This window comes from Coregonus lavaretus (genome assembly GCF_964263955.1).
Source record: "Coregonus lavaretus genome assembly, chromosome: 38".
In the NCBI taxonomy this organism is placed as follows: domain Eukaryota; kingdom Metazoa; phylum Chordata; class Actinopteri; order Salmoniformes; family Salmonidae; genus Coregonus; species Coregonus lavaretus.
The window spans coordinates 3,155,461-3,169,440 of NC_140025.1; the positions used below are offsets into that span (position 1 = coordinate 3,155,461).

The 13,980-nt window shown below is 44.7% G+C and overlaps 1 protein-coding gene across 2 annotated transcripts in view; it reads right to left on the bottom strand.

Annotated features, from left to right (window-relative positions):
- Positions 1 to 1,555: 1,555 nt before the first annotated feature.
- The window catches only part of gabrb3 (gamma-aminobutyric acid type A receptor subunit beta3), a gene marked incomplete at both ends in the record, with an annotated part of 47,343 nt that continues 34,918 nt past the window's right edge, over positions 1,556 to 13,980 (bottom strand). For both annotated transcript variants that reach the window (XM_084155528.1, XM_084155529.1), the window contains 3 exons: positions 1,556 to 1,912; positions 2,626 to 2,873; positions 11,311 to 11,463. In XM_084155528.1, the coding sequence (XP_084011654.1) occupies positions 1,556 to 1,912; positions 2,626 to 2,873; positions 11,311 to 11,463 (758 nt within the window). The remainder of the gene's footprint in view (positions 1,913 to 2,625; positions 2,874 to 11,310; positions 11,464 to 13,980) is intronic.

Genomic DNA, 13,980 nt, shown 5'->3' on the forward strand with positions numbered 1-13,980 from the left:
GAAATATAGAAATGGATGATATACTGGTATCAGTGGTTCGCAATACCCTTGATTTATGATGCATTTCGTTGTATTATTTATATTGTCTGTGCATTTGATAGATAGTCTCTCATGGCATTCATTGCTTATAAATCTGAAGAAAGGAATCAAAAAAATATAATCAACCCCATATGTTCATTCAATAGATTTTCAAGCATTTAAAGAGGACAGAAATCTGTATTTCACATTGTCTTATAAAACAGACAACTAATTAGACAACCCCAAATAAAAATGATCACACATCAAATCTGTTATATACATTATATTTACAGTTGGAGGTCATTTCAGCAGTAAAGATCAGTCAAAGACTAAAAACCAAACAAGCCCGCAACCCTGCCATGGAATGTTGTGAACAGAGGGAATCTATTTTCTACAATGCTAGTGCACAAGAGAGGGAGTTAATATACTGTAGTTATAGTCAACGTTACACCTTACAAAAATATCAGAATATTTCACAAAGACATGTTATTCAGTATATAGCACAAGGCCGTTGGCAGGAGAGTTCAACAGCTATCAAAGATGGAGCTGATTTAAAGGAATGCCGTCAATTTACTGAGTGTAATCCTGTCATGCTGTCACAATATCAGGTAGAAAAGATGTGAACCATGACAGATTCATTGAGTGCAGCGGTGGGTATGTCTAGATTACCAATCAATATTCCAATTTCAATTGTTTGACAGGATTTTGAAGAAGTAATGGATGCCAATTAGCAAAATCCAGAACCTGAGATATTACAACCCTCAACAGTAGACATTAATTTGCACTTAATTTGCACCTATGTTAAAATGGTATAGTTCAGTATGTAATAATAAAGATAATAATGATCATGATAATACTACTACTACTACTAATACGAATACTAATACTAATAATACACTGTACATAGACATACATAAACAGGACTACTTCACTGTAAAATCTGCAAATACTGTATGTGAACCTGAAAAATATTATCTGACCAAGACAAAAAATATATACGTGATAAAGATGGCAAGCATCACAAAACATGAGTATTTGTTTTTTGCATTGATCCACATTCATGACAAATAATATTAAATTATGAAATTCTCATAATTATACATTACAATTCATTGTGTATATGCATTATACATTACATAACATTTGTATTTTATTTGGGTTTGTTTGAAAAAACCTATGTTAGGGTTACCTTTTATTTTTTGCAAATTGCACATATTGAATTGGGTATAAAGATCTCCATTATCAAACTGCAGAGAGGGCAAAAAGACTGGGAAGTATATTGTCCCAGTCCTACAGTGTGTGTATTTGTCTACGTAGTTCTGTACATAGTTCTGTAGCAATCCACCACAATCCACAATTTAAGTATGACTGCAAATATAAAATCTTTAACAAAGAAGTCAAAGCATTTGGTCCATGTTATATAGAGGCAGTCCTTTGTTTTTCGATAGCAAAACATTTCCTGTCACGTAAAAAAGAAACAACAATGACAAAGGAGAAAAAAAGAATCATAACACCACCTAACCCTAAAATCAGTCAATCAGTTGACATAGTACATCCAGTAGATTAAATTGAAGAGGGAGAAAACAGAGGGGAAGATAATCCGCGACCACCTGTCGATGGCGTTTACGTCCGTCAGATCAGGGATTTTGATTTTGAGCTGCGACGAGCGCCGCCGCAGTTTGTGCCTCTTGAGCTGGGCGTGCCTGTCGAGGCTGTGGCGAGGACCCGAGGCCCGACTCGCCTTCCTGCACTGGACGCCGGTACCTGTGCTGGTGTTGTCAAATCCCAGGACGGAGGAGTTCCTGCTGTCCGCCAGGCTGGTGGTGACCTCATTTCCTGCCACCTCGTTGTGGATCTCCAGGGTGGTCAGCAGGATGTTACCGTGGGACTCCGCCTGGAGATAGAAGTAGAGGATTGACGTATGATCTGGAGCTACAACAACATGATGGTCCTGCTCTGGACAGGTTCATGGGTGAGATGAGAACCGGAACTATGTCCATTATAGACCCATTTAGACCAATGACATACATTGGAGAATCAAGATACGAGACTATGCAGGAATGAGAACAAGGCACTTTGAATGAACGTTTGAATGGATTACACAGCACAATATCTGTTTTGTAGCACCACTATGGAACACAGACATTGGTGGGCTTGCATACTTGCATTGGACGTGCAAATGTCAAACCAGAAGTTGAACAAAGGACGATGACAACTTGGGTAACAAGCAACACATACAGACTGCTCGCTAAGTTCTCATGCGGACATGAAAAAAACAAACATGTAATGTCAGTCAATGGTGACTACAAGTCTACAAGTCAGACAGATAGTGAAAAAAGACGTGTCCGCTGGTCAAGACTCACCGACTGTGAGACACGGAGTGTTTTTGCTCTATTAGGCTGCTTAGTCAGCTTAAGAGATGACGTTTTACCTCCTTCCTGAGGAGACTAACCACAAGAAACACAACACCATATTTATAGAGTTTCTGATCTGCCGTCGTATGAGTGTGCGGACTGCAAATATAACGCCCGATAACTTCTTAACCTGAAACCCAAGAAACTTTGAAGAAGTTAGAGCGTCTCGACAGAGATCTTCATGAAGACTTACCCTATTGGTGTCGTATTTGGCTGCCCTCTCGTTGTTGGCCCTCTCGGCTTTCTCTGCCAGCTTCTTCTGCATCTGTGGTCCTCGGCCGAAGAAGATGTAGTTGACGAAGGCGTACTCCAACAGGGCCAGGAAGACCATTACGAAGCAGCCCATCAGGTACATGTCGATGGCCTTGACGTAGGGGATCTTGGGGAGCGTCTCTCTCAGATGGGTGTTGATGGTGGTCATGGTGAGCACAGTGGTGATCCCTGGATTACAAGTTACAAGAGACAGTATTTTTTATTATTGGACATAAAGACTGTAAAAACATCAGGAAATCAGCTCCAAGTGATTTTAATTTAAGAAATCTGTTCCCAAGTATTCCCACACTTAATGGAGAGACATTTGATCATATACAAATGTAAGCAAGGTTTGAAATGATTATGTTTTAGTCAAACATTATGTCTGTTTGGGCTTCTTGTGGTCAATTTGCAGTCTATAAAGGATTTGTAATCATGTTCCCTTCCCAGAACAGAGCAGAATATTATTTGATATAATTTTTGCCTCGGATTGCCTCGTTGTAGCCTGCTGCTCCAATCTGTTTGTGATTTGGCCAATTAACTCCTCCTCCAAAACATGCATGGTGTGACAATGGTAGAAGAGTTGGCTCCAGTATATTAATGGGACTGGGCTAGTCTTGTTGTGCTCTGAGCCAAAATTTGAGTTAATAACCTCCCCTAATTGAAATTCAAAAGTTAGTCCTCTACTTTCCCCTTGGACACCACCAGCCTCAAATAACTCATTGAATAATTGTGTACATTCAGCCTCCAGCTGTGAGTGATATTATATATAACCGTGGTAAGAGTTGAATTGAATTTCTTATGTCAAGTATACTATACAGAAAGGTCCCTTTATAGAAACAATGCTTTCTTTGAACATGCTTTATCTGTTGTCCATGCAGAAAGACATATGTAGGAAAACTGACATCCAGCAAAATAGTAACATATATTTTCCTTTATAAGAAATATAAACAGTGTGTATCGGTAGCTAGTACTGTCATAAAGTAACATTGGAGGTAGTGAGAGTGTAGGATCAATCTGGCCCTTACCTTGATTTATTGGTAAATTAAAGGGGCCAGCTCGACTTAAGTATTACCGGTTTGCTGTGTCAGTGTGTGTGTGTGTATATGTGTGTGTGTGTGTGTGTGTGTGTATATGTGTGCATGTGTGTTTTTCTCTCTCTGAGGAACAGCAGCATTCTCCCCTTTTGCTTTTATTGATTGCAGCGATCTCTGGGGTTTTGCTTAACGACAGCCATGTTCTTTATAGGTGTTCCCTCTGCGGTTCTGTTACTCTCTGTCCTTCACTGCACCGCCGACCGGACAATTTAATCACAGGGCCATGTGCCCGTAGGCGCCCCCTCCTTTTTCATCAGGAGACCGGACTCTCTGGGTATAAATATATTTTTATGGTCTCTCTCTCTCTCTCTCTCTTTCTCTCTCTCTCTAATACTCAGGGAGAAAAAGGTGTAGATTCACACGCAGAGCACGGCAGTTGTTTATTTCACCTTCGCAAAAGGCAGGAATTGTGGTCACAGGCAGGCAATGGTCATACACAGGTAGGCAAACAGGCAGGAGAATCAAAAACTAGGACTGAAGGCTATAACTGGTTCTCACAAACGAGCTAGGAAAAGGCTTAGTAGAGTCAAAATGAACAATACCTCACAAGGCACAAACAGAATGAACTGAACTAAATAAGGAGATAATGAGAACAGGTGAAATCAATGAACAAAAATGAAAGACAGGGCTACGTTCAAAAACACAAAGAAACAGGGCTACGTTCAAGAACACAAGGTTGACTAAGAAAATAAATACAGAGCCTTACAGTACCCCCTCCAAAGGGAGGCTCCTGACGACCCAACGGCACCGGAGGGTGGAGCGGGCGGGCGGGGGAGCAGAGGCAGCCGCCTACCTCGTGGGCGAGGTCCGGCAGGCTGGTTCGACAAGGTCGTGGACTGACCCGACGTTCTGCGTCGAGGCTGATGTCCAGTGGGTCTGTTCGGGGGTCGACCCCGAGGTCAGGGAGTGGGACGATCCGGACGGTTACGGTGGAATGCCTGAATCATCTCTGGGTCGAGGATGTCCTGGTCAGGAACCCAGGACCGGTCTTCAGGCCCAAAATTCCCAGTCCACTAGATAGTGGATGCGACCTCTCAGGCGTTTGGAATCAAGGATGGCCTGAATGGCGTAGGCAGGTTCCCCTCCGACGTCCAACGGTGGGGGCGCACTGCGGGTTGAGACTGGAGAATAAAGAGGACTGTAGGTGACCGGTTTTAACAGAGACACATGGAAGGACAATGAGATTTTATACTGACGGGGTAACTGGAGGCGGTACATGACAGGGTTGATGCGATGGGTTATCTTGAAGGGACCAATGAAGCGAGGACAAAACTTTTTGCAGGGGAGGCAGAGCCAGATGTCTCTGGTAGAGAGCCACATACGCTGTCCGGGGTGAAAGAGTGGTGTAGGTTGGCGGCGTCTGTCGGCAAAGCGTTTCTTGGTATTAGAGGCTTCCTGCAGATGCCGGTGAGCGTTCTCCCATATCCGCTCACTATGCCGAAACCAGTCGTCGACAGCTGGGACAGTACCAGGCGCCGCCTCCCAGGGAAACATGGGGTTGGTAACCAAGTACACACTGAAACAGAGTAAGGCGAAGGGATGAATGCATGAGTGAGTTCTGAGCATATTCGGCCCAGGCCATATATTGACTCCAGTCGTGTGGAGAGGCAGAACATTGTTGGCGGAGGTACTTCCCTATTTCTTGGTTCAGGTGTTCTGTCTGCCCGTTGGTTTGGGGATGGTACCCGGAGGAGAGGCTGAGGGCGACCCCCAGTCGGTCACAGAAGGTTCGCCACACCCGGGAGACAAACTGAGGCCCCGCGGTCAGAGACGATGTCCTCCGGAATCCCATACAGACGGAACACTTGCTGGAACATACACTCAGCCAATTCCATGGTGTTAGGTAAATGAGGAAGAGGAACCAGACAACACATTTTTTTTTAAACGGTCTACTATGACAAGGATGGTGGTGTTACCAGAGGATTCAGGAAGGTCAGTGATGAAGTCAACAGCTATGTGGGACCAGGGTCTGTGAGGGATTGGCAAAGGTTGAAGCTTACCGGAAGGGAGATGACGAGGGCTTTTGGTTTGGGCGTAGACTGGACAGGTTAGTACGTAATCCCTTACGTCAGATGCCAGTGAGGACCACCAGAACTTACGGGCTAGAAGTTTGGTGGTTTGTGTAATGCCCGGATGTCCTGACCCCAAGGACGTGGAACACCATTGCATCAGTTGGGGTCTAACAGCTGCTGGTACGTAACTCTTCCCAGCTGGTGTCTCTGGAGGAGCCGGGTCTGAGGTTAGGGCTTCTTGTATAGTAGAGTGAACCTCCCACTGTACCGGTCCCATAATGCAAGAGGAAGGAAGTATGGGTGTAGGGTCTGAGTTACTGGTCGGAAGGTCAAACTGGGAGGAGAGAGCATCAGCTTTTACGTTTTTCTTTCCAGGGATTTAAGTAATATGAAAATGGAAGCGTGTGAAGAAAAGAGCCCAGCGGCCTTGTCTGGAGTTTAACCTCTTGGCCCCTCTGATATATTCCAGATTACGATGATTTGTTTGGACAAGAAAGGGACTGTTGTGCGCCCTCCAACCAGTGGCGCCACTCCTCGAGGGCCAGCTTGATGGTGAGGAGTTCTCTGTTCCCCACATCGTTATTCCTCTCAGCGGCTGATAACTTCCTGGAGAAGAAGGCAAAGGGATGTGATTTGGGAGGTGTTCCCACCCGCTGAGAGAGTATGACTCCTACTCCTACTTCGGAGGCATCCACCTCCAGGGTGAAAGGAAGGGTCGGATCAGGTTGGCGAAGGACAGGAGCTGAGGTGAAGAGTCATTTCAAGTTGTTGGAAGCAGTCAGGGCAGTATCAGTCCATTGAAGGGTCCGGGTCTTTTGGCTGGTAAGGGCAGTGAGGGGAGCAGCAGTAGAACTGAAGTTCCGAATGAACCGGCGATAGAAGTTGGAGAACCCAATAAACCTTGGAGTTCCTTAACGGTGGTGGGTTTGGGCCAGTTACTGCCGGCGGTGACTTTGTTCTCATCCATGCTGACCCCTCCAGGTGTCAGTACGAAACCGAGGAAGTTTACTGAGGTTACATGGAAGGTGCTCTTTTCAGTCTTCATATAAAGGTTATGGTCAAGGAGCCGTTGAAGAACCTTTAGTACATGCTGTATGTGTTTCTTCAGGGAGTGGGAGTAAATCAGGATGTCATCAAAGTAGACGATGAGAAAGCGGTTGATCATATCCTGGAAAACCTAGTTCATAAAGGATTGGAAGACGGCGGGGGCGTTAGTAAGGCCGTAGGACATGACCAGGTATTCATAGTGCCCTCGTGCGGTGATAAAGGCTGTCTTCCATTCGTCGCCTTCACGCATACGGACAAGGTTATATGCACTTCGCAGGTCGAGTTTTGTATAGATGTTGGCGCGGCCCACTTGTTCAAGGGTCGCTGGGATCAGAGGGAAACGGTTCTTGACCGTGACATCATTCAGTGAACGGTAATCAATACATGGACGGAGATCACCGTCCTTTTTTCCAACGAAGAAGAAGCTGGATGCAGCCGGGGAAGAAGAAGGACGAATGAAACCGTTTTCGAGTGCTTCATCAATGTAGTTCTCCATTGCCTCATTTTCCGGGATAGATAGGGGGTAAACACGGCCCTTTGGTGGGGACACTCCAGGGAGTAAGTCAATAGCACAGTCCACTGTGCGATGTGGTGGCAGAGTGGAGACCTTGATTTTGCTGAAGACATTGCTGTACTGGGCGTATTCAGATGGTATAGTGGGTGGCACTGCAGAGGCAGAGTCCTCAATGGTGGTGGCTCTGCAGGGTAGGCTGATACAACTGGTGAAGCAGGTAGAAGACAAGGACAGTAGTTCACCTTGTCGCCACGAGATGGCAGGGTCATGACGACAAAGCCAGGGGTGTCCGAGGATGAGTGGCTGTTTGGGGGATGAGAGTTCCATGAGTTGAATGGTTTCGGTGTGGAAGACTCCAATCTGGAGGGTGACGCTCTGTGTCAGGTGCGTAATGAAGCCCGTGCCCAATGGCTGCCCGTCCAGTGCGTTAATTCTTAAGGGAGGGGTGACAGGTGTTACATCAATGTCAAGCTCTTGTACTAGCTGGTGATCAATAAAATTACCTGCTGCTCCCGAATCTATCAAGCCCTCTACGTACTTAGTAACCCCCTTCGCGGTTATCAACACTGGGATGGAGAATTGCTTCTGGGAGATATTTAGAAATAAGGACACGCCTACCTGCATGGCAGCGGAGGGACCCTTCTCATCTCTCCGTGGGGTCAAACAGGGCAATGGCTGAGTAGATGATCTTTCCCTCCACAGTATAGGCAGAGCCCTTCTTGGAACCGCCTTTGACGTTCGATACGCGGGAGAGGAGCATGGCCCAACTACATGGGCTCTGGAAGACTCGGACGGGATGACGGAATCATGGAAAGAGAAGATTTCAGGTTCCTGGGTGGCAGAGTTCTACGACGGTCGGCGGTGAGGTGGTCGATGGAGATGGACATACGAATGTATTGATTTAAATCCTGAAGGTCACCTCTACAGGCCAGCTTCACCTGAAGTTCCCTGTTGAGCCCTCTTCGGTAGACGGTAGGTAAAGCAGCCTCACTCCATCCACTCCCTGCAGCCATGGTGCGGAACTCGAGGGCATACTCGGCAGCTGAATTGCGTCCTTGTTGAAGTTCTATGAGGAGGTCTCCTATAGGACGACCGGAAGGAGAGTGATCGAATACCTCTTTGAAGAGGGTGTGGAAATGGGTCTCGGATCCGAGTTCTGTGCTGTTGGCAGTCCATATGGCGGTGGCCCAATCCAGGGCTTTGCCTGTGAGTAGAGACAACAAAATCCACCCAGCACTTGTCGGTGGCGAAGTTAGTGGGGTTGTGCTCAATGTATTTGCTGCATTGCATCAGAAATCCCTGACATTTCCCAGGTGAACCGTCATATTTTCCAGGCATGGATATGAATGAAGGAGGGCTATGGGTTACGATACCTGGCATCGGAGGAGTAGGGATAGGCTGGTGGAGAAGATGGCAGATTTCCTCCATACATTTATCTTGCTGGGTTAGGCGCCACTGTAGCTCCGCTGAATCCATTCCGTTTTTTGGTGAGGTATTCTGTAATGAATACTCAGGGAGAAAAAGGTGTAGATTCACGCGCAGAGCGCGGCAGGTGTTTATTTCACCTTCGCAAAAGGCAGGAATTGTGGTCACAGGCAGGCAATGGTCATACACAGGTAGGCAAACAGGCAGGAGAATCAAAAACTAGGACTGAAGGCTATAACTGGTTCTCACAAACGTGCTAGGAAAAGGTTTAGTAGAGTCAAAACGATCAATACCTCACAAGGCACAAACAGAATGAACTGAACTAAATAAGGAGCTGATGAGACCAGGTGAGTAACAAACACAGGTGAAATCAATGAACAAAAATGAAAGACAGGGCTACGTTCAAGACCACAAAGAAACAGGGCTACGTTCAAGAACACAAGGTTGACTATGAAAATAAATACAGAACCTTACACTAGCCACTTTCAAAGGAAAAATGTGACAGGTGTGTAGGAATAATGCATTTAAATAGTACCTCCCAAAAGTGAGCAAGTGGTAAGTACTCCACATCTGCTAACATACTGGTCTGCTACTGAACAATGAACTATATGGGTTACTCTACTGGTAATTACTGTGGTATAGAGCCTATGTGATCCTATATGGCTCAGTTGGTAGAGCATGGCGCTTGCACCGCCAGGGTTGTGGGTTAAATTCCCGGGGCCACCCATACGTAAAATGTATGCACGCATGACTGTAAGTCACTTTGGTGCTAAGGACTGACCATACATGATACCAAAATGATAGTTGCAACCATGTTTTCATGCTTTACAGTGTACGTTTACCATTACATTGTTTACAAACAATGGCGTAAAACAAGCTAATATGTTGGTCTATGATGGGGTACGACAGTTGAACTAAGCTCATGAGGCATTTATAAGAATCAATGGGTATATATAATTAATAAAACATAAAAAAAATTAAATCCACCAATCCCAGACTGCCCCTTTAATGTCTCTCTAATTGTATGTTTCAGACAGACAGCCTCCCTACTCTATTTCTGCTGCATAATCATTATGAAGGAGCCACTAAAGCATTGTGCAAATGACTTCAGATTCTGTAGCACTCTGCTTGCTAATGGCATTATCGATACATTATTCCTATCATCTGTTCTCTGAAATTGGGTACGAGGTTATCAAGAAATGAGATTTGGTCCACACTTAAGTGTCTCTAAGTGTCAGAAGATACTCTAGTCTAAAAGTGAGGAAGTATGATCGCAGGGCCTTCAAATGAGCAACTCTAGAGGACATCAACCAAAGTTGGGAATACAGTACTTTAAACAGCACCAGTACATGGAACAGCACTGGTACTTTGACCAAACATTCAGAGTGTTACATCGCTGAACGCTGCATGTACAGGTCCATGGTATTGTACCCTGCTTTACTTGCACCTTGCATTCTGTACATCACTGAATGCATGCAGAAGGTGAGCTACACTGAAAGCACTGTAGGTCCTGTGTGGCTCAGTTGGTAGACCATGGTGCTTGCAACGCGCAGCATTGTGGGTTCAATTCCCACAGGGGACCAGTATGAAAAAAAGGATGAACATGTATGCACTCACTACTGTAAATCGCTCTGGAAAAGAGTGTCTGCTAAATGACTAAAATGTGCATACTGTAACTCAATGGGGAATTCTATTTCTTTTGCTCAGAGTTATTGAGTAAAGGTACACCACGAGAGAGTGAAGAAAATGTGCTGGAACAAGATTAGGGCCAAGTGGGTCGTCTGGATTTGGAATTCACTGTAACACTGCTTCCTAATCAATTTTACCTTCAAACAATTCAATTGTTTTCCCACTGCATTGATATCTTGATTGCTGCTGTTACCGGCATGCAGCCTCCATAAAGCACCCTTCTGGGTGGCAACGGAAATCCCATAACGATCCATCACTGAGGGAGTTAATGTTTTTTTTCTGGTGGACTCCTTATTAGCAAGCCACCAGATATTGCATGCCTTTGCAAAGACCTTCCATTTCTCTGCTTTATGTTCATGAGAGAGTGGAGGGGAATCTGTCCATTCAGTAATGCAGAGTATACCATCAAAATAGAATTAGAATATAATTATCTCATGGACTAGACTGTATGTGTGACCCTACATTTTTAGACAAAAGGGTTCCAAAAGGGTTCTTCAGCTGTCCTCATAGGAAAACCCTTTTTGGTTCCAGGTATAACCCTTTTGGGTTCCATGTAGAACCATCTGTGGAAAGGGTTCTACATGGAACGCAAAAGGTTTCTACCTGGAACCAAAAGGTTTCTACCTGAAACCAAAAGGGTTCTACCTGGAACCAAAAAGGGTTATTCAAAAAGTTGTCCTATTGGGACAGCCGAATAACCCTTTTTAGTTCTAGATAGTACCTTTTTTCTAAGAGTGTATAACTAGTGGGATATGTTGTGATCAGTCATAATGATAGGGAAACGGGATTCAGATACATGTTAATATTGTACAATGTGTAACATATGGTGCTTGTACACCTACCTAATGCCACTCTTGCAGCCGAGGCATCGTAATTGATCCAGAAGGAGACCCAGGACAAGATGGTGATCAGGATTGAGGGCATGTAGGTCTGCAGGATAAAGTAGCCAATGTTCCTCTTTAGCTTGAAGCTCAAAGACAGTCGTGGGTAGGCACCTATGAAAACAGGATTTTGAGCGGATGAATAGAATGAATGACTTCTTGATTCGAGGAGCATACTGGGACACCTCGTATTTTTGTTTTTGTTTCTATGGCAATGGCAGCATGGGTTGGATTTATCACCATGGAAACAAGCATCCTTGAACCTTATTTCACAACCATTTGACACACGTTGGCGGTGAATGCGTGGCAAATAATAAAATATTTCAATACACACTGTGATGATATAAAATGTAATGTTTGGTAATGTATGTATTTCTTCTCTGACCTGGCTTATGAAAAACACACTTCATGATTTATCTCATATCTGTCATCATAAATGTCCATTTGAGTTGAATGTATATTGCACATTCCTCTCTGTATAGCATTAAACCAGTGGTGCATGACTCTGGTCCTCAAGGGTCATAGCGTCTGCTGGTTTTCATTCATGCCTTGCCTTGTTAATCAGAGACTAATTAACATATGGGTGTCCAGGTGTGTGGACTCCTCAGCCAATCAATGACACTTATTGATCAAATAAGGGCCAAGGACAAACGAGTACCAGAAGGACTGTGGAACTTAAGGGTGTCAGTTGTAAACCTCTAAGGGATGGAAGGAAGTCCTTTCACTGCTACTAAGACAAGTTTACTTAAAAATTATCATCCAATATTACACACATTATCTTGGCTATTTATTTAAGCATGGGATTTCAATCACGCTAACACGGATCATACCACTCCCATTGATTTGCACACGCAAATGCTAAACAAACCAATCAAACTCTCGGATCACAAACTATCTGGATCCATGGATTACTGTCCATGTACTGTATACATGAGATGAGGTGCATTCGTCATGGGAGTGAACTGTCCCTTTAAGAATGGCAACATTATGCGAGAAACAGTGGGAGGCAAAAGTAGGTGTTGAAAGAAGACTGGGGGTATAGAGGATGTAGGTGTGGAACTAAGCATCCATACCAGCTGTGTCTCTGGACGTATGTCAGTGAGTGGGAGAGTACACCATATGTTATAAGGAGGAGGAAGAGGGGGATGAGAAGGAGGATAGGAAGGAATAGGAGGATGGTGCTGATGGTGATAAGGTAACCATGACAACACCCATGACGACCATGACCGTGAAAACTCTCGTAATGTTCGGGTGCGATTCTGACATGTTCACCAGTTCAACACCGATCCCCTTTATCCACTAGTAAAGTGAGAGGGGAAAAAAAGCATGTGGAAACAACCAATCTGAGTTGACCTTTTGTATTTAATTTATTACATTTTTGCACTTTCTCTATGCACACTCACAGGGCCCTACACACTCACACACACTGACACGCCAACACACACACAAACACTCAATTCATAGCTCACACTCTCAATTCTTTGCTCACACATATAACATGCACCTACATTTATCCTGACTCTACACACACGCACACCCACTCACATACAATCATTATATAGGCTGCTGCCACTCTGATTGTCTAAAATCCGGATGCCTAGTTACCTTATCCCTACACATATCTACCTCTATCACTCCAGTATCCCTGCATATTGTAAATATGGTAGTGGAACTGACTGTCCCTGTATATAGTATGCTGACTTACTTTCTGCTGTCCTTCTTATTTCTTATTTTTATTTGCCGTGTATTTGTTCTACCTTATGTTATTTTGGTACTACATTGTTATTACTGCATTGTTGGGTTTAGAGCTTGCAAGAAAGGCATTTCACTGACATTAAAACTTGAAACTTGAAATCATTACGGCAATGTTTCCTTGTGAGCTTGGAGGGGAATAATTATTATTTATTATATATATTTTTTTGTTTTCCCCCACATGAATTTCTGATGCCCTGTTTCCCAGGCTGCTTCTCCATGGCTTCTCTCTTTTAAAGAGTTGAAGAAAACAGCTGGGTAATTTCCATCCTGCCATCATTCACTGCTCCTGTGTGAATCTGTGTGAGTGAAGCCAGCAACAGCAGCACATGAAGGAACGTTGGTCATTAGCCAGGCTCGGGGAGGGAGACAGTCCTTTGAAGTATGATGCAGGGGTCCTCAGAGGAGCCAGGGAGAGGGGAGAGAGGGGGCCACACTGAGGAGCCAGGAGAGGGGAGACAGAGGGCCACACTGAGGAGCCAGGAGAGGGGAGACAGGGGGCCACACTGAGGAGCCAGGGAGAGGGGAGACAGGGGGCCACGCTGAGGAGCCAGGGAAAGGGGAAAGAGTATAGAGGGGGCCACACTGGACACTAAACTTTCATGGCTGCCGTCAGGGACACAAATAAGGTATGGATGGTGAGGAATTCTCACATACAAGCAAGTGCATATACATACAAACTCTCACATGCTGACATGCATGTGCACGCATACATGAACATTCACGCACCCACGCACCAAATTATGTCAAGGATACCGATAACATTTAATCTGAACTGGAGGATACAGACCCTAAAAAACTGAAGTAGCTGTGAAGTGTTTCATAGTGAAGCACTGGTTGGGTAAAAAGCTAGATGGAAAATAAGATGGTAAGGATGTG